We start from the raw sequence: 18433 nt of genomic DNA, 5'->3' as shown, positions 1-18433 counted from the left end.
GTGTATTGATTATTATTAACGACGACATACATTTGAGTTTTCAACCAATTCGATTGTAAAAACAAGAGGAAATGTGGAATTTTTATTTAAACGAAACACAGACTTAATATTTAATTCTTTAAAAATGTAATGTTAATTGGTAATGAAAGTCGGTTGATATTTCACTTCACGTTAATGCTATTTATTTAATTTTTTTCCCAAATTACGGTTTTAATCAAGCTAAAGAGATAAAATCATCGAATATGAAGATTTGAATCTGGCGGGGGTGCATCGCTCAGCACTGATTCGCCTGGATTCAACCAATCAGGCGACCGACCGGCGGTGAAAGTAGCGCGCGCATATCGAAAGCTTTCTGCTACTGCTTGTTTTCTCAAATATGAATCCCGAGTGACTAGGTTTAATATAATTAAAAATAAATTTAAAACAAAAATAATTATGAAATGGCTCTGAAAGATGCCGTCGAATACGCCGAAAGGGCTGTTTTCTTCGATCGTAGTGGTAATTTTGACGCGGCTATATATTATTACAAGGTAAATTGAATGATTTGGTTTTGGTTTTACATTTAGTGTAAGCCTTGGCATGTAGTTTTCATCATAACGGGAATTTAGGGAAAATGGGTGCCATTTTGGTTCCTGTAGTGTTGCCAGGCGGTTAGTTACTACATAGGGAAAGCCTAGCGTTTTTAGTTCGAATCAGTTCTTGACTGATATAGCTCACAGAGGGCCTGACAACACTGACAAAGCTGAGAGAGGGGGGCAAAATTTTCCTTAGCCCCCTTAGTGAAAACAATCCATAATGCAACTGAAACTATTATTTCTGAATTTAATAATATTAGTGTGCAGCACAAGCTTTAAAAGATGCTGAAGAAGAAGGAGCTCATAATGTCTTTGAAAAAATTCAAGAATATGAAAATAGGGCTATTTCTTTAGAAAAACAAAGTTAGATATTGTTTATTATGATTTTTACTAATCTCAATTAGATTTGATTTTCACTGTTAATCAAATATTTGTGTAAAGAAAATGAGGCATTCAAAAATGTTGAAAGTTCTGTAAAATCTGAAGACCATCAGAAACTGGAAAGAGCGGAATTTCTCTTGTTCCAAGCATTGGAAGAAGATGAAGCTGGAAACTCCGAGGAAGCCATTGATCTTTACACTACAGCAGTTGAACTTTGTTTAGATGCTGTAGGCTTACCATTTTAACACTAAAAACACTTCAAATTCGCCATTTAATAATAATAATACATTTAAAACAGAGGAAGGGCATTAATAATCAAGAATTAATTGATAAACTATCAAAATTAGCTTCACAAGCTCTTGATAGGTGTGTGTAGATACATTTTTGAGCTGCAGAAATTGTTATTTAAGAGTATTTTACATTTTAATTAAAGAGCTGAAGCATTGAAACAACAAAAACAACAACAACATCAACAACACCTTGATATCCCAACAAAAATAAATAGACCATCTTCTCCCTCTTTACCATTGAAAGTTCCTCCTTTAGGATTCAGTAGTCTTTCATTAAAAGATGATGGTGGTTCGAGTACCGCTAGTAAATCACCCACATCTGATAAGAAACATTTAGTTAGCGGAAACTTATCGTACACCAAAGCGGAAATAGACGTTTTAAAGTAAAGAAATTGAGTCGACAAGTTTCCTTAGGAAATAAATAATTTAAATAAATAATTAATCCTTAATTTTTATAGACATACTTCTGAAATAAATGGTCGTACTTACGTACCCTTCATGAATATAGATTTAAAAGAGAGATTCGCCTACCCAGTAACATTTAATGATAAAGATAGTTATCTAGCTTTAGCTCCCAAACAAAAATCCATGTTTGGAGGATGGGTTAGGCCAGAGGAAATTTCATCCGAACCTAAATTAATTGAGTCAATTGATTGTTTTACCATAAAACAGGTATAATTGCAGGGTTCATACAAACTTGGAAAACAGGGAAAACCTGGAAACATCAGGGAAATTAATAGTTGACAAAAACCTCAGGGAAATTTATAATTTTTAGTAAAATTCAGGGAAATTTGCGTCAAACAGGGTCCAAGTAATTAAGCAAAATGTTCATAAAAATAAAAATACCCCCTCCATAGGATTAACATTGCACTAAACTTGGGGGCTCATAACTCTGGTTCTACTAGAGATACGGGGTTGTCCTTTGAGTATGTTATAGTCCTATTTGCCCCCCATCCAACCATCCTAAAAACGTAGGGCTACGACAAACAGGAGCCGAGTAATTGAGGAAAATGTTCGTGAACATTCCCTCCATAGGATTAACATTACACTAAACTTGGAGGCTCGTAACTCTGGTTCTACTAGAGATACGGGGATGTCCTTTGAGTATGTTATAGTCCTATTTGCCCCCCATCCAACCATCCTGAAAACGTAGGGCTACGACAAACAGGAGCTGAGTAATTGAGGAAAATGTTCGTGAACATTCCCTCCTTAGGATTAACATTACACTAAACTTGGAGGCTCATAACTCTGGTTCTACTAGAGATACGGGGATGTCCTTTGAGTATGTTATAGTCATATTTGCCCCCCCCCCCCACCTCCTTCGGTAACATTTGCTCCATAGGATACTCCATATAGGGGAAAAACCTGGAAATCTCAGGGAAATTTGTTTTCCAAAAGTTGTATGAACCCTGAATTGGCTAATTGCTGTAGGACTTTAAGAAGTGAAACCAATTTAATTATATTTTTTATTGAACTCTTTAAAAGACTGTGGTATCGGACTGTTCCTTTGTGGCTTCTCTAGCAGTTAGTGCTCTATATGAAAAGAGATTTCGTAAAAGAATAATTACCTCAATCATATATCCTCAAAATAGACAAGGAACCCCAGTTTATAATCCTTGTGGAAAATATATGATTAAATTACATTTAAATGGGGTTCTTAGGAAGGTACTTCAATTAAATTAAATTAAATCTATCTAGATTTTGTGTAATTAATTATTAATTCAATTAACATATTATGATATTAGGTTATAATTGATGATAAACTTCCAATGTCAACAAGTAGAAGAGAGCTTTTATGCTCTTACTCGAGCAACAGAAATGAATTCTGGGTATCACTTTTAGAAAAAGGGTACATGAAAGTGATGGGAGGTTATGATTTTCCTGGCTCAAATTCTGTAATAAACAATTAAATTAATTCAATTTTCAAAGAAGTTTATTATAATTGGTCTTAATTATTTATTCTTAACTTTATAGAATATTGATTTACATTCATTAACTGGTTGGATACCCGAACGTGTAGCCTTGAAAGACAACCCTGATCCAAATAATCTATTTAATCCAGACCAATTTTTCAATATGTTAGTTGATAGACATAGAAAAGGTGATGTCCTGACTACGGTTGCTACTGGAGAAATGTCAGAAACCGAAGCTGATAGAGCTGGACTGGTTCCTACTCATGCCTATGCTGTTTTAGATGTTAGAAATGTTATGGTAATTAAATTAATTAAACTAAACTAAAGTTACCAGAAAGAAATTGCCAATTGGTCCTTTTAAAATAAAAATATTGTTTTATCCATCCTTTAGGGTCACCGTTTACTTTTATTAAAAAATCCATGGATGCATTTGAGATGGAAAGGACGTTTTTCCGAACACGATAGCAAACATTGGACCCCCAAATTAATGGAGACCTTAAAATACGACCCCAAAAATGCGCAAATGTTTGATAATGGAATATTCTGGATTGATTACGAATCACTCTGCCATTTTTTTAGTGTCGTTTATTTAAATTGGAACCCTGATCTCTTCAAATACACTTTTTGCACTCATGAGTATGTGATGAAAATTGACTTGTTAATTACGCTAAACAAATTTAATGAATGGTGTTTTTGTTTTTTGTTGCTATAAGCGCTTGGCAAGCTGGTCAAGGACCAGTTAAAGATCTCTACAACATTGGTGACAACCCGCAATATTCTTTAGAAGTTCATTCTTCAGGAGCATGTGCCATTTGGATCCTGTTAACGAGACATATAACTGACAGAGTAATTTAATTTAAACAATTACTTAATTAATTAAACAATTTCTTTCAGGTTTAAGGTGGAATTCATAAACGTCGGACGAAAGTTAACGCAATTTAGTACAGGCAAAGGCAGGGCGTCGTGCATGCGCAAAAGGCGGAGGAAGTTTGCGCACGACGCCCTAGCTGCCTTTGCCTGTACTAAATTGCGTTAACTTGCGTCCGACGTTTATGAATTCCACCTTTAATCATTATAATTACAAATTTCAGAATGATTTTGCTGATAATCAAGAATACATTGCAATTTTAGTCTATAAGAATGACGGGAAAAAAGTTTATTTGCCTTGTAGGTTTCCGTTTTAGGTTATTTTAGGGTTTTAATCAGGGGTGTGCGAGTATTCGTTAAGTTCGAGTACTCGGTTCGAGTATCGAGCCGAGTACTCGACTCGATACTCGATAACAACACTTTGAGATACTCGAGAAAGATTCGAGTAGCTTTTTAACATCTTAAATACTCGACAAATACACGAATCCGAGGCTTATAACTATAGCAGACGATGAGTTCATGATCATTTATTTTGAAAATCAATTGTTCAATGTTCAATTGATCACTAGCAATCTTTTTGAACTAGTTAGATGTTAGATAATTGAAAATCTTCGTTCGTTATTTTCAAGAAATTTACAAAATTACTGCTCGACAAGTCAATATTTGAGACTCGATAATTACTCGAAAGAACAAACAAAATTTGACCTATCTAAATACTCGATACTCGAAAGTATTTTTGAGACTCGGCTCGATACTCGATAAGAAATTAGTTACGATACTCGGACTTGGCTCGAAACCGAAAAAACGGGACTCGCACACCACTGGTTATTTTACAGCTATTAAATATAATTTGATGATTCTTGTAGATGAACCTGCACCATTTATGGATGGTGTTCGCATAAACAGCCCCCATTATCTTTGCAAATTAGTTATTCCTAATGGAGGAACTACTCGTTATACATTAGTTGTTTCACAGTACGCTAAAATGACCAGCATCTATTACACTCTTAGAGCGTATTCAAGTGTCCCCTTTAGTTTAAATAAAATAGGCAACCCCTTCAAATATAAGCAAGAGGTGATTATAATTAATTAATAATTATTGTGATTAACCGCTTAATATTATATTTAATTATAATATAATTATAATTATTAAATATAATAGATAAAGAATGGAGAATGGACTTTATCATCAGCTGGTGGTTGTACTAATTACCCCCAAACTTATCAAAATAATCCAGTTTATCAAGTTACGTTAAATTCTTCAATTGATAATAATCATTTATTAGTTGATTTGAAAGGCCCTAAGTATGTTTATTTATTTTAATTATTTATTTGTTAAAGGGAGGGTGAAGTAGAAAATCAAGTGATTTTTTATCGATTCTTCTACTAATTATAAGACCAGTCTGCATAGTGAAACATTTACACCAGGAAATACCAACTCCGAATGATTTTAAAATTCAAATTAGGTTCAGATTTTAAGGATAATTTTAAAGAAGCCCCTCCGACCAATCGCGTAACGCCCTGCCTTTTTATTAACAAAATTCTCGTGGCACGTTCCGTGTTGAATGAAATTTATCACGAGATTTGATAAAATTTGCGCGCGACGTGACAATCGTGGCGCGAGACACGGAGCGTGCCACGAGAATTTTGTTAACAAAAAGGCAGGGCGTTACGCGATTGGTCGGAGGGGCTTCTTTAAAATTATCCTTAAAATCTGAACCTAATTTGAATTTTAAAATCATTCGGAGTTGGTATTTCCTGAATGTTTCACTATGCAAACTGGTCTTATAATTGGTAGAAGAATCGATAAAAAATCACTTGATTTTCTACTTCACCCTCCCTTTAATGAGGTTAAATTAATTTTCTAATATTTTTACTTTTAGACAATATAGTGTTGGGTTTGATATTGTAACAGTAACTGTTAATAACACTTCAAGTCCAGGTTATTTTAAGAAGAAATCCTCTGGAACTTTTAAGTCTGGTTTCACCATTTTGGATTTGGATAATGTTCCAGCTGGAACTTACAATATTATCCCCGCCACCTTTTTGCCTGGACAATGTGGGCCGTTTTTTCTTAAAATTGAAGCATCATGTCCAATTAAAATTGCTAGATTGAAGTAAAATATTAAAAATAAATTGTAAAATAAAATTATTTATTATTATCTATTAATTACAAACGCCGCCAAAACTATTAAAAAATGCTTTTTAATCATGACAAATTTTTTTTAATTTTGTTGAAATGTAATATATTTTAACAATAAAAGCACTAATTTAATATAAAAATATGTGAAACTTTCTTTTATATCGATCAAACCATCTTGTTTCGTTCTTATCACGTTTTAGTATTGGCTTCACTGACTAGTAAAGCTGTCTGTACGTACTGCGTTCCAATATATATTGACAACAACAGTTGACACGAAACTTTCGGATCGATCCACATGATCTGATAAAACCGCGAAACAATAAAAGCACTAATTTAATATAAAAATATGTGAAACTCTGTATATTATCGATTGAACCAACTTGTTTCGTTCTTATCACGTTTTAGTATTGGCTTCACTGACTACTAAAGCTGTCTGTACGTATTGCGTTCCCATATATATTGACAAGAACAGTTGACACAAAACTTTCGGATCGATCCACGTGATCTGACAAAACCCCGATTGATTCATTCATTTGACACTCGAGAGGTTAGAGGTCGGTCTTGATTCCAAAAGTCAAGTGGTGACAGTTATTTTTTTATCGTGTTAGTTCATTTCGGAGGCTCTGATTGATATTAAAATTTAGTCAGCCGCCCAGAAGTGGGGTTTGGTAATTATTTCGAGATTGCAATTAGGCCTAGTGGTAGACAGTTCTTTAGGTCCGTTTTTTTTAATTGCCAATTATGCAAGATGAAAATCAGCGTGATGGTGAAATTCTGGAACTGGAAGTATGTAAGCATTTATTTTTTACTTTTGTTTTATTATTTTTAAGAGGTTTTAAACAATAATATAGAGGTAAGAAATAATAATAATAATAGGGAATACAGAAAACATTATGTGGTAAATCTTATTGACGTACGTACTACAAGACAAGTTATCCTTGGAGGAGAATACCATTAAAACTTTTCCTCTTATTCTTATTATCAGATAAATCGGGAAATATTTTAAATATTTCCTTTAAGTTGTTTAAGATTTTGTTATTTAGTCAGTCGGGATCGGGATTCAGAAACTAATAGGGTTTTCCCGCCGCTCATATAGAGTAGTGGCACTCAATGTTAACTACCCATAGAGCTTAATACAGTCAAAGGCAATTAGGTTCCATTACTCTATTGTCCGCTCATATTTAACGTTTTAAAGTCTAAAAACTAAATTTAACAAAAAATGAAGGTTATAAATGTAAGTTTTGAATTGAAACAGTGTATTCAGAATAGTATTTGATGCTTGATAGGTTATTTATATCAAAAGTGGGGGTTATATTATATTTATAGGCACCAACCATGGCTTCACATATCCGATATTGGACCAGGTTAATTATTGGCGGGATGTGTCTGCCCTTTGTCTTTCCATGGTTGGTATATTGGTTATATCAAAGTCGTTTGAAGTACCGCGTCAAGCAAAATAGACTCTTAGAAGATAAGGTTGTTCTTATTACTGGCGCCAGTTCTGGTTTGGGTGAAGGTACGCCTTAATTAATATTCATTTAAAATAAACTTAATTAGATTAATTAATTAATTATTTATCAATATTATAAATAAATAAATAATTCTTTGACACTGCATCGTAGCACTAGCTCATGAGTTTTACAAAGCTGGAAGCAAAGTCATTTTAGCGGCAAGGAGAAAGGAAGAACTTGAAAGGGTCAAGAAAGAGTTGATGCAAATCAAATTGGTAATGGGGATTTTTTTTTTATATTTTTATGGGTGTGTCCGGTGGGTGTCCGCGGGTTTTATCAAAGGACACTTGAACATGAAAATTAAGGGATTGTCCATAAAGTTCATGATAACTATTCAAAATCCCCTCAGAGGACAATTTGTTATGAACCAGCTGTACTTTGTATGGATCTTGGTGAATTGAAAGATATTCCTTCAAAAGCTGAAGAAGCCTTGGCTTTTCATGGGAAAATTGACATCCTAGTCAATAATGGTGGTATAAGTTATAGAGGAGAAGCTTTAAACACCTCTTTAGATGTTGATCTCAAAGTAATGGTGGTTAATTATTTTGGCCATATTGTTTTAACTAAAGGTAAGGCTATTATATTATACCTTAAAAGAACTGCCTTTTTCTAAATATAAAAGGAAAAATATTAAAATTAAAATAAATCATCTCTTATTATAAAATAATTAGCATTTAATTATTCTTAAAAACTAGGACTAGGACGCCGCCATTGCTTTAGTGGGTATGGAACTGGTACCTCTAAAGGGATTGGTTGAAAGGTTTCAAGGTTATGCATAACCCACTCGATCACGCGCGTTATAGTTTCGTTTTAGCTTATTTCCAGCCCTGCCTATGAGAATTCAACCAATCTGGTAGCAGGCTCCACTATAACAATGGCGGCGCCCTAGTCCTTGATTTTTTTAAGACTAATTAAATGCTAATTACTTTGTAATAAGAGATTATTTTTTTTTTAATATTTTTTCTTTTATATTTAGAAAAAGGCTGTTGTTTTAAAGTGTAATGTTATATTACCTTAACTTTTCCTTTTAATGTTTACAATTACTTGTACTTAAATTAAATTCCATCTATAGCTCTGCTTCCATCAATGCTCAAAGCAAATTCAGGCCATATTGTGGCAGTTAGTAGTATACAAGGAAAAATTGGCATTCCATTTCGATCTGCATGTATGATATGATATATTAATTTGTTTTTAAAGATGGGGGGTTAATTTTATTCTAATTGGCCATATGTCTAATCAGCGCCACTAGCGGATGGTCTGAAAACTACTCCCATAGAGTCTAGGTATATTTAAGAGGGTTTGCAGAATCATAGCCAGGTGGCTCGAACGCCGCGCCATCTGACGGAAATTCTGCAAACCCGCTTAAATATACCTAGACTATATGGGAGTAGTTTTTAGACCATCCGCTAGTGGCGCTGATTAGACATATGGCCAATTACAACAAGAAATTGAATTGATTTACTTCTTTTTTTTTTCGTTATTTAGATGCAGCTTCAAAGCACGCTGTTCAGGCATTCTTTGATTGCCTCAGGGCTGAAATCGGAGACACAGACCTATCAGTTTTGTTGGTATCTCCGGGTTACATTAAAACCAACTTATCCTTAAATGCTGTGACAGGAAGTGGAACCAAATATGGGGGTACGATAAAACTGGTTTCCTTTTGTTATTATTTTAACTTTTTAAGTAACGAAACACCGAAGTCAGTTTAATTTTTTTCATTTTTCTTTCTTATAGTGATGGATAAGAACCAGGCTACCGGAATGGACCCGGTTCAAGCTGCCGAAGAAATTCTAGAAGCTATAGCCCTAAAAAAGAAGGAAATTGTTCTCTCATCCGCAATGCCTAAAGTGGCTATTGCATTACGTCATTTTTGGCCAACGGTTTATTTTTACTTTATGAAAAAACGGGCTCATAGGTTAAGACAAATTGCCGATGAAGATACCGTTCTTTCAAATAAAGATGATTAATTAATTAAATTTGGATAGTTATTAAAACTTACTATAACAACTTGCATAATTAAAATTTAAAGGTTAATTGATTCTTAAATGCTATTAAATTAAAATTAATAATATAATATATGTTAAATAAATTTCAATAATGAAGTCAATCAAGTTCAAAAAAGTATTTGTTGAGAAGAATATAATTTTTTTTCTTTTAATTAATTAATAGTTTAATCTTTGCTCTTTCAATCATTTAATCAAACAAATAAACAAACAAAAAAACAAAAAAAAAAAACAACCTAGGCCTAGACTATGTATAAAAAATCATTCTTTTCATAATAGTTCAGTTCAGTTTTTTTTTTGCAACAGGAACATTTTTTAAAATACACAAAAAAAAAAAATATATATTTTTGAAGTCTCGTCAAAGTCATTTCATTTCATTTCATTTCATTATAACAACAGTAATATTTTAAAACCTAAATGCTATTTTGTAATTTTTTTATATCATAGAATCATGGATGAAGAATGCGCGTGAGGAAATTTGTTTTCACGCTATAGGATCGGCAACTCCCTATCTCGGGCGACAGAATATTCTGTATACACTCTGTTACAACATCGGTTGTCAGCACGCGCAAAACTATTTCTCTATGTAACGTAGCTTTGTACGTGCTGTCAAGAGACAAAAAACTTCAGGATCTTCAGGATTTAAAATATCCGCGAGTTTTTTAGCTCGAGTGCACGGACCTCTAGACCTTAGTTTCAAATACGTGTAGTAGACTGTATGCAATTTCACACCTATTTGAAACTAAGGCCTAGAGGTCCGTGCACTCGAGCTAAAAAAACTCGCGGATACTTTAAATCCTGAAGATCCTGAAGTTTTTTGTCTCTTGACAGCACGTACAAAGTTACGTTACATAGAGAAATAGCTTTGCGCGTGCTGACAACCGACGTTGTAACAGTGTATACAGAATATTCTGTCGCTCGAGATAGGGAGTTGCCTATCCTATAGCGTGAAAACAAATTTCCTCACGCGCATCCTTCATCCATGATAGAATGCTGGTTTAATTTAAATTACTAAAAACTTAGTTTAATTAATTTAAGTCTTAAATTTCTTAATTTTTTTTTGGCTTCTTTGAAATAACATTGCTGCCTTAAATGGAAATTTGGAAAAGTGCTTTGTTTGTTTTACTGTTTTTTCTTAGGAATTTGTTCAAAAAATATTTGTATCTTCTTCCGCTTCTCCAACTTTTAATTTTATATTTCCTAAATTTTTCTTTTTCTCGTCTAATATATAATTTCATTTTTGCTTGTAAGGCATTAATTAATTAATTAATTACGCGAGGCTATAAAAAATCTTATATATATATACTGAGATTTGAAGACATTCTTTTTTAGGTCTTATTCGTAAGATTTATATAACCTCCACAGGCACGTTCCTACAGCTATCAATGCGAAACTAGAATGTAAGATTTTTCTCCTCGTATCATCTTTCCGAACTAAAACAACGGGTAAGCCGGAAGTAACTTCTTCTAGTCTTAGTCTTTTTATTTTTTCCGCATTATTTTCTACTTGATATTTGCAACAGGGATCAGTTTGCCACGACATTGTGTATAACCCAGCGCAAAAGCAACTTATAGCCGAGAAAGGGTAACTGATATAAAGTTTGTCTGGCCATATAAAGCTAGATAAAACTGATCCAAACCCGGAAAGTACGGCAGTTTTGTGTAAACAATTGCCAAACGCGATCCAACGAGCAGTTTCTTCTCCTAAACGTGCGGGTTCTATAATAATTGTGGAAACTCCAACGTACAAAGCTCTTTCTAATTCGTTTTCAAAAAGTTCGGGGGAATATTCACCCTCGTATACTTCCTGAATAACCACAACATCGTGGCTATATTCAACTTCAATTTCCTTACCAGAAGAGCTGAAATTTTGAAAAGAAAACGATGATATGTCATTGAGATGTCACCTTTGACCTACAGCTCAGAAAGTAGCGAGCGACTAGTGAACCTTAAAGCTGGAAAAAAAAACTAAAATTTTTTTAGCTTAATTACCTCTCTGAGTCATCATTTTCTTGCATAACGAATTATTTAATCTTTAATTGGTTTCTAAATTTAAAATGTTTCACTAATTGTTTCTACCGTCCAAAGTTCCACAACACAAACATCTCACACAACCCCTCCTCGACCTACAGTACAAGATATGATTATGACAACAAAGCGAATTTATTCGAATAACTATACCAAATTTCCACTCCAATGTATGCTACAGAGCGTGCGCTCTCTATCCCCGCTACACATTAATCATTCATATAACTACTCCAGTCTCCTCTTTCTTTGTTATGCCTCCGTGTTCCGTTCATTTTAAAATAGAGTCGGTCTGTTCAAGTCATTATGGAAAATTTTGGGTTCAAACCATCCAGTATACTTAGCTCTATGAAATACACTGAACGAGTGAACGGAGCGCGCATTCTTTTTTATTTTATAGAAAATGAAAAAGCGTGAGGGAGTGAGCCGCGGCCCGCCGCGCAGGGTTTCCATATTGGGCTGTAAAGCCGCCAATTGGCCTTCTTCTCCAAAATATTGGCTGGAAATAAAAGGGTTGGCTGTTGGCTGCAAATTGGGCGTGTCGGGGCTTTTCTTTGGCTTTCTGTACTTAAAATACCGAAAATAGGGACTTGGCAGTACTACGTCATGCAACGTCAGGCTACCTTCGACTAGTGCTAAAAAACATACCAGGAGGAGGGGCTTATGTAGCTTTCATTCTGTTAAAAAACATACCATAATGGCGCTAGGGGCGGAGTTAAGCCCGAATTGCCAAGTCCCTATAGGCGAAGATCATTAAAATGGCCAAAAAACTGAAAAATGGTACTGTCAAACCATTTGTGTAGACTATAATTCGTCAATTTATGGTTAAATAAAGTGGTTTCATTTTGTTTTGCGTTTTAAAAACGGTGTCAGTATGTAATATGCATTGAAATTTCTAAAAGAAAAACAAATTCCAAATTTTCACGGTAAATTTTTGGCTTGTTTTTGGGCTGGATTGTTTAGATCTTAGGCAGTTTTTGGGCTTCTTTTCGAAATATAGATTGGCGGTTATTTGGGCTTGTTTCCAATTTGATTTTGGCGGGTTGAAGGTTTTCAATCTGGCATCCCTGGGCCCGCGTGAGTCAGTTTTGCAGGTGGTACTGGTACTTTAAATTTTAAGACCTTGAAAGTTGAAACTCTTTAATTTTATCTCCTTAATTACCTCCGTTAAGTTTTATCGCCCATATTATAAAAATAAATATGGAGAATAATGAAAAGAACCGAAGACAAGTTCGAGTTTGGTGCGATGGATGGTAATTATAATTTTATGACAATAACCAAGGCTTAGGTGGAAATAGAATGCAGGGGCAGGGGGTTGTCTTTCCCGTATTACGTAAAAATAATCGAAAATATTAATTAATTTCGATGAATAATCATAATTGTAAGCTATTTTTCGATATTACAGTTATGATATGGTTCATTTTGGTCACGCTAACCAGTTGAGACAGGCGAAAGCTATGGGAGATTATTTGATAGTTGGTGTCCATAATGATGCCGAAGTAGCCAGGCATAAAGGTCCTCCTGTTTACACTGAACAAGAGCGATATAAAATGGTCAGAGGGATCAAATGGGTTGATGAGGTTATAAAACAGAAACACAGTTATCAAAATAAATTTGTTTGCCCACTTAAATTTAGATTTTTGTCACTTAGGTTGTTGAAAATGCCCCTTATATCACCACTATTGATACCCTCGATAAATATGATTGTGATTTTTGCGTGCATGGAGGTAAGAGTAGATTAAATTAAAGTAGTTCTAGGGTCTTCATTAAGACCAAAACCTTTTAAAACTGTAATCCACACTTGACAATGAACATTTTACTTACTAATTATGGCCTGGCTATAAATGGTATTTCATTTAAAACATAGATGATATCACCACTAGTGTAGATGGCACAGACACATACCATTTGGTGAAAAACGCGGGCAGATATCAGTAAGATAAAATTTAAGAGTTATATCTGTGGAGTTCAGTTTGTCTAAGCGGAAAAGTTAATTAACACCACAAAAGATGCTTTAATTGTCCCTTGTTTTTTGCTACTGTTTTTGTGTCTTCTTTTGGTAAAAACCAGATGACATTACTTTGGATGCCAAAGGTCAAGACACTTATCGATATGTTAAAAAAGCAGGGCGTTATAAGTAAGTTTGACTGATTGCCATGTCAAACTAAGTGCTCTTTTTTGAGCTTATGTCATGTCATGTCATGTGTCAAATCTGCCTAAATTATATTTAATTATCAATTATAACTGCCCTGTTATATTAGGGAATGTAAAAGAACCGCTGGTGTTTCAACTACGGATTTAGTTGGGAGGTAGTTAACTAAAAGTTTCCCCTTATATTTTTAAAATGGGTATTCATTATTTAATTAAATTTAATTAAATTTTAGAATGCTGCTTTTAACAAAGCAACACCATCATTTAGGTGAAAAAGAATATGGTATTGATGTAGATCAAGCTGGAGTTATTAGCAAAGTTAGTTTAGTTTAAATTAAATTAAATATAAGTTTTCATCTTGAGGAATCTTAAATAAAATAAATATTGGCGGAATTTAGGATTCAACAACTCATAGTCCATGGACTGGAATATCCCAATTTCTACCCACAACTCAAAAGATTATTCAATTTGCCGAGGGAAAAGAACCAAAGGTTTTAAAAAACAGTTCATTAGATTAAGTTTAGAGAATATCTCACTAATTATAATATTAATATTCCCTTCTCCTAAAAAAATTAGCCAACAGATAGAATTATCTATGTTGCTGGAGCCTTTGACCTATTTCGTATCCTTAAAGTTAATAATCTTAATGATGTTAAATTATTAATTAATGAGTTTATTAGCCTTAACAAAATTCATGTAGATGTGGGTCATTTGGAATTTTTGGAAAAAGCTAAAGCTGAAGGGGATTTCTTAATTGTTGGATTGCATACAGACCCAGTATGACTTAATTACCAATTAAAGTAATAAATTACCGAATAATTATGGACTGTTGATAATTTCAGGTTGTCAATAGATACAAAGGGAGTAACTACCCTATTATGAATTTACACGAACGTGTCTTGAGTGTATTGGCATGCAAGGTTATAATTCAATTCTTATTTTAGTAATTAGTACTTATCATTATCAGCTTGATTCTTAAGCTAACTTACAATCTTTATAACATGTCATCAGTATGTCAATGAAGTTGTCATTGGTGCTCCATATTCTGTAACTGAAGACCAAATGGAACATTTCAAAGTAAATATATTTATAATCTAGACTTTAGGTTGTATTTATTCACAGCTACATTTTCTTTTAGATAAGTCTGGTCTGTCATGGAAAAACACCAATAATGTCAGACTTAGAAGGCGGGGATCCTTACGCAATCCCAAAATCTCAAGGAAAATTTAAATCATTAGACAGTGGGAATAGCTTGACAACTCAGGACATTGTTGAAAGAATAATCAAGAATAGGCAAGCAGCCTTTCAAATAAAACCTCACCCAAAATATTTTTTGTAAAATTAAAAAGTATTAAAAACGAATAAAAGGAATTTCTTTTCTATCTACTTTAGATTGGAGTTTCAAAATAGAAATAAAACTAAAGAGAAGAAAGAGATTGAAGTTTACAAGGCTTTGATGAAGCAAAAGGAAAATGAAAATCAAAGTGAAGGACTTGAAATGGTTTAAATTCATCAAGTAGTATAAAAAAACCGGGGGTTTATAATAGTAATAATAATAAATCAATCAATACCCCATTTAATCCTACTGCTTAACATCCTGTAGGTTAATTTAATTAGTCCTTAATATTATCAATCATGTTTTTGGTTATAATTTTTAATTATCACGCACAGCTGAGCCAATTAGTCAAAGCCATAAATTTATACGTGAAACACTCACTTTGAAGATAAGATCCCAAATTTTTAAATATTGAACTTTAATTTTATTGTTACGTTGAATAAATATATATATCTTGTTTTCCTAGTCCATTTTATATGAAAATAAATTAAAATTGAATAAATAAAATTTAAGTTTCCTTTAAAATTATACTCTAGATGATGTAATTTAAAAGTAACTGCAAATTAAAATTCAAAATTCTTTTATTTTTCTAAAATTCAATCCTATTAAGATGGTTGGGGGAGGGGGTATTTAGGGACGCCATTATTGCAAGCATTTTTTCACTTTACTATGTACATTAATTACATAACCTTCATAAATTAATTAATTTAACAATCACTATACACTTTCAACTACTGTAGAAGCACCACCCTCTTTAGTTTCCCGTTTTTTACTAATGAACATTAACATGAGCAAAATAGGTAAATGGACTAGACTAAGACGGAAAAGTTTCCTGGAGCTGGCAGCATTTGCATCTTGGTAAAAACGCCAACTACAATAAATTAGGTACGCGTTTAATGGCGCAGAATCTATTGCAAAAGTCCAATCGGTTAAATTAAATAAAGGCGCCACGGTACACATTGCCATTATGGCTATGCTGTGTCTTAAAGCAGTTTTCCGACAAAGTTCAGGATGGGTAACTGACATCATTCTGTAACCCGCTCTAGAGTAATCTGGTCTAAGATTCCAAGATAGAGCATTAAAATGAGGAAATTGCCAAGAATATAAAACTCCCGCCAATAACAAGGCACCTGTTGAATTATAAAATGAAAGAGTTGCTTAGTTTTAAGTCTTTTAAAGAAACAGGCAACATAACATTATACCTTAAACAAAAAAAATGGCCTTTTTTTTCTAAAAATAGAAAGGAAAATATCTCTTATTACAAAATAATTAGCATTTAATTAGTCTTAAAAACGAGGACTATGGCGCCACCATGTTTAGAGGCGTCTGCTAGCCAGAACCCAAAGGCAGGGCAGGAAATAAGAAAAATTTCTTATGGGACAAAGTGTCCGGTCTGGAGTGTGGCATCTTCATAGTCAAGCTATCTAAGCATGGGAACAAGTTGATGGTCAAAATGTCCAGTTACCCCTTAGTTTTTAAAAAATTATGGGACATTTTAAATTTCCATAAGACAATTGTGCTTATTTCCAGCCCTGCCAGACGGGTACTGGCTAGCAGACGCCTCTAAACATGGTGGATGGCGCCGTGGTCCTTGATTGTTTTTAAGACTAATTAAATGCTAATTATTTTCTAATAAGAGATCATATACTTTTTTAAATATTTAATTTATCCTTTTATATTTAGAAAAGGGCCATTCTTTTAAGGTATAATTTGTGTAGAACCAGGATCTTTTCCTTTAAAAGGAATTATAGGGCTTTACCCATATCGAGGGTGCCAGTACAGGCAACCCAACCCATCACAGGAGGTATGGCACCAACTACAGAGCCAACCCAAGTGTTAGCTATGCTCATTCTTTTCATGGGAGTGTAGACACTTGTGTACAATACTAAATTAAGGGCTCCCAATAGACCAACTAAACCATTTACACCAAATGTTAATAGAGTAACACCAGATGTGGCGCAAATTAGAGCAAATGTTGAGGCATGGAGTGAACTGAAAGAAAATTAATTTTTTATAATCATAAATTCTTTTAAAGTTCGGGTGTTGTAATCACCTCAACATCCCCAAAACTAAAACCCTGTTTCTAGTTCTTGACATCTGAGAGTCATAGGGTACTTCTAAAAACTGATTGATTGTATTGGCAGCACAAGATGTTAGTCCTGTGCCAACTATAGTCATTGCTAATAAATAAGGATCAGTTGTTGCTGGTGCCATTCCATAACCAGCTAAAGTAGTTAAAACAACTAGACCTATGAGATAAGAAACATGTTCAGCATGATTTAACTAGTTGTTTCTTAATCTCTTTCATTTACCGGTTAATCTTATTTTAGAAAGTTTCATGTAGTATTTAGGTAAATCTTTTAGTTTGTAAGCTTGAGGACTAAAAGTCTTGTTTTGAGGAGCTACTGCGTCAATTATTTTTATGGGTTCTTTTAAATTAGCCTCTTGTAAAACTGATTTGCTCTCAACATCTTTGTTGAGAAGTTTAATGATTTCAGGATAAACCTTTGAAAGAAAAAAACTTGAATGTCAGATTATTAATTTTAAATTTTTAACATAATTAATACTGGCTACTGGTAATTACATCCGCATCTTTTAAAGAAGATAAATCTAGGATTTCTTTAGTTTTTGAAATATGAATCACAGGTGCGCTGATGGAGTCCAAATTCTCGATTAATATGGGTGGTGATAATTTTGGGACACTATCAATTTCCTTCAAATCTGGTGTCTGACATTCTGGTATGGCTTTTGCCACTTGTTCCGCTTTAGATGAAAGAAATCTTTGTTGTGATGGAGTAGACACAGCATTGAACTAGAAGTAATATTTATTCAATTATATTTTTCTTAAATTATTATTTAATTACGTACCCTATGTAAGAATGCTAGTTTCAAACATTTCGTATTATTTCCTCTACATTTAATTGACCTTGCTAAGGGGACAAAATAAGCCATGCTTTCCTTAGGCCTTGGCCTGGATGGACTAGAAAGTCAACTTTTCATTAAAGTATGGAATTTTAATGTTATTTTGTCATTTAATAAAATTATAGAGAAAACAATTATCATATTTTAATCACATAATGTGAAGTACTTTAGTTAATTTATAAATAGTATAAATATAAAGATTAAAGAACCCTTAGGGATTATCTATTTTCAATTTCCGCTGTAGCAGACTACAGATGAATTATAAAATAGGCGATCCTTCCAAATTCAACTCCTTGTATAAATTGTCCTTCATCCAT

General features: G+C 33.5%; 5 protein-coding genes across 8 annotated transcripts; 3 read left to right on the top strand and 2 right to left on the bottom strand.

Moving 5' to 3' along the window:
• The first annotated feature begins 343 nt into the window (after positions 1 to 343).
• Positions 344 to 6291, top strand: LOC149661615 (calpain-7-like). The gene is made up of 15 exons (XM_089843131.1): positions 344 to 530; positions 836 to 938; positions 1017 to 1183; positions 1255 to 1322; positions 1390 to 1629; positions 1705 to 1918; positions 2732 to 2911; positions 2992 to 3141; positions 3221 to 3457; positions 3551 to 3795; positions 3873 to 4005; positions 4251 to 4326; positions 4893 to 5101; positions 5189 to 5331; positions 5910 to 6291. The coding sequence occupies exons 1-15, from the start codon at positions 441 to 443 to the stop codon at positions 6145 to 6147; spliced, it is 2493 nt and encodes an 830-aa protein (XP_089699257.1). The 5' UTR covers positions 344 to 440; the 3' UTR covers positions 6148 to 6291.
• Positions 6292 to 6746: 455 nt separating this feature from the next.
• LOC149661614 (dehydrogenase/reductase SDR family protein 7-like) lies at positions 6747 to 9656 on the top strand. 3 transcript variants are annotated; one of them, XM_089843172.1, is made up of 7 exons: positions 6747 to 6955; positions 7496 to 7685; positions 7792 to 7895; positions 8030 to 8249; positions 8753 to 8845; positions 9166 to 9318; positions 9415 to 9656. In XM_089843172.1, the coding sequence occupies exons 1-7, from the start codon at positions 6911 to 6913 to the stop codon at positions 9645 to 9647; spliced, it is 1038 nt and encodes a 345-aa protein (XP_089699298.1). In that variant the 5' UTR covers positions 6747 to 6910; the 3' UTR covers positions 9648 to 9656. The 3 variants fall into 3 exon arrangements, with proteins under 3 accessions (XP_089699298.1, XP_089699299.1, XP_089699300.1); XM_089843173.1 differs by having other exon boundaries at positions 6781 to 6959; XM_089843174.1 differs by lacking the exon at positions 6747 to 6955 and adding an exon at positions 7239 to 7403.
• A 131-nt stretch (positions 9657 to 9787) lies between these two features.
• Positions 9788 to 12061, bottom strand: Pmi (Transmembrane protein Pmi). Its single transcript, XM_089843190.1, has 3 exons — positions 11864 to 12061; positions 11675 to 11808; positions 9788 to 11544 (listed from the first exon to the last, which is right to left on the bottom strand). Exons 2-3 carry the CDS (start codon positions 11698 to 11700, stop codon positions 11019 to 11021), a joined length of 552 nt encoding a protein of 183 aa, XP_089699316.1. The 5' UTR covers positions 11701 to 11808; positions 11864 to 12061; the 3' UTR covers positions 9788 to 11018.
• Positions 12062 to 12769: 708 nt separating this feature from the next.
• On the top strand, positions 12770 to 15789 carry Pect (phosphoethanolamine cytidylyltransferase). 2 transcript variants are annotated; one of them, XM_089843167.1, is made up of 13 exons: positions 12770 to 12960; positions 13113 to 13287; positions 13359 to 13434; positions 13778 to 13844; positions 13969 to 14016; positions 14092 to 14176; positions 14257 to 14349; positions 14435 to 14480; positions 14559 to 14635; positions 14701 to 14778; positions 14870 to 14935; positions 14997 to 15151; positions 15251 to 15789. In XM_089843167.1, the coding sequence occupies exons 1-13, from the start codon at positions 12908 to 12910 to the stop codon at positions 15363 to 15365; spliced, it is 1134 nt and encodes a 377-aa protein (XP_089699293.1). In that variant the 5' UTR covers positions 12770 to 12907; the 3' UTR covers positions 15366 to 15789. The 2 variants fall into 2 exon arrangements, with proteins under 2 accessions (XP_089699293.1, XP_089699294.1); XM_089843168.1 differs by lacking the exon at positions 13778 to 13844 and adding an exon at positions 13575 to 13641.
• Positions 15758 to 18375, bottom strand: Cox10 (Cytochrome c oxidase assembly factor 10). The gene is made up of 6 exons (XM_089843161.1): positions 18063 to 18375; positions 17779 to 18006; positions 17507 to 17699; positions 17248 to 17443; positions 16954 to 17186; positions 15758 to 16324 (listed from the first exon to the last, which is right to left on the bottom strand). The coding sequence occupies exons 1-6, from the start codon at positions 18144 to 18146 to the stop codon at positions 15912 to 15914; spliced, it is 1347 nt and encodes a 448-aa protein (XP_089699287.1). The 5' UTR covers positions 18147 to 18375; the 3' UTR covers positions 15758 to 15911.
• Between the last annotated feature and the right edge of the window lie 58 nt (positions 18376 to 18433).

The sequence above is a fragment of the Phalangium opilio genome, unplaced genomic scaffold, assembly GCF_054372755.1.
Source record: "Phalangium opilio isolate 3A_F unplaced genomic scaffold, DU_Popi_V2 ptg000070l_1, whole genome shotgun sequence".
Classification (NCBI taxonomy): domain Eukaryota; kingdom Metazoa; phylum Arthropoda; class Arachnida; order Opiliones; family Phalangiidae; genus Phalangium; species Phalangium opilio.
Note: the sequence above shows the minus strand (reverse complement) of the source record. Positions and strands in the feature narration are given on the sequence as shown.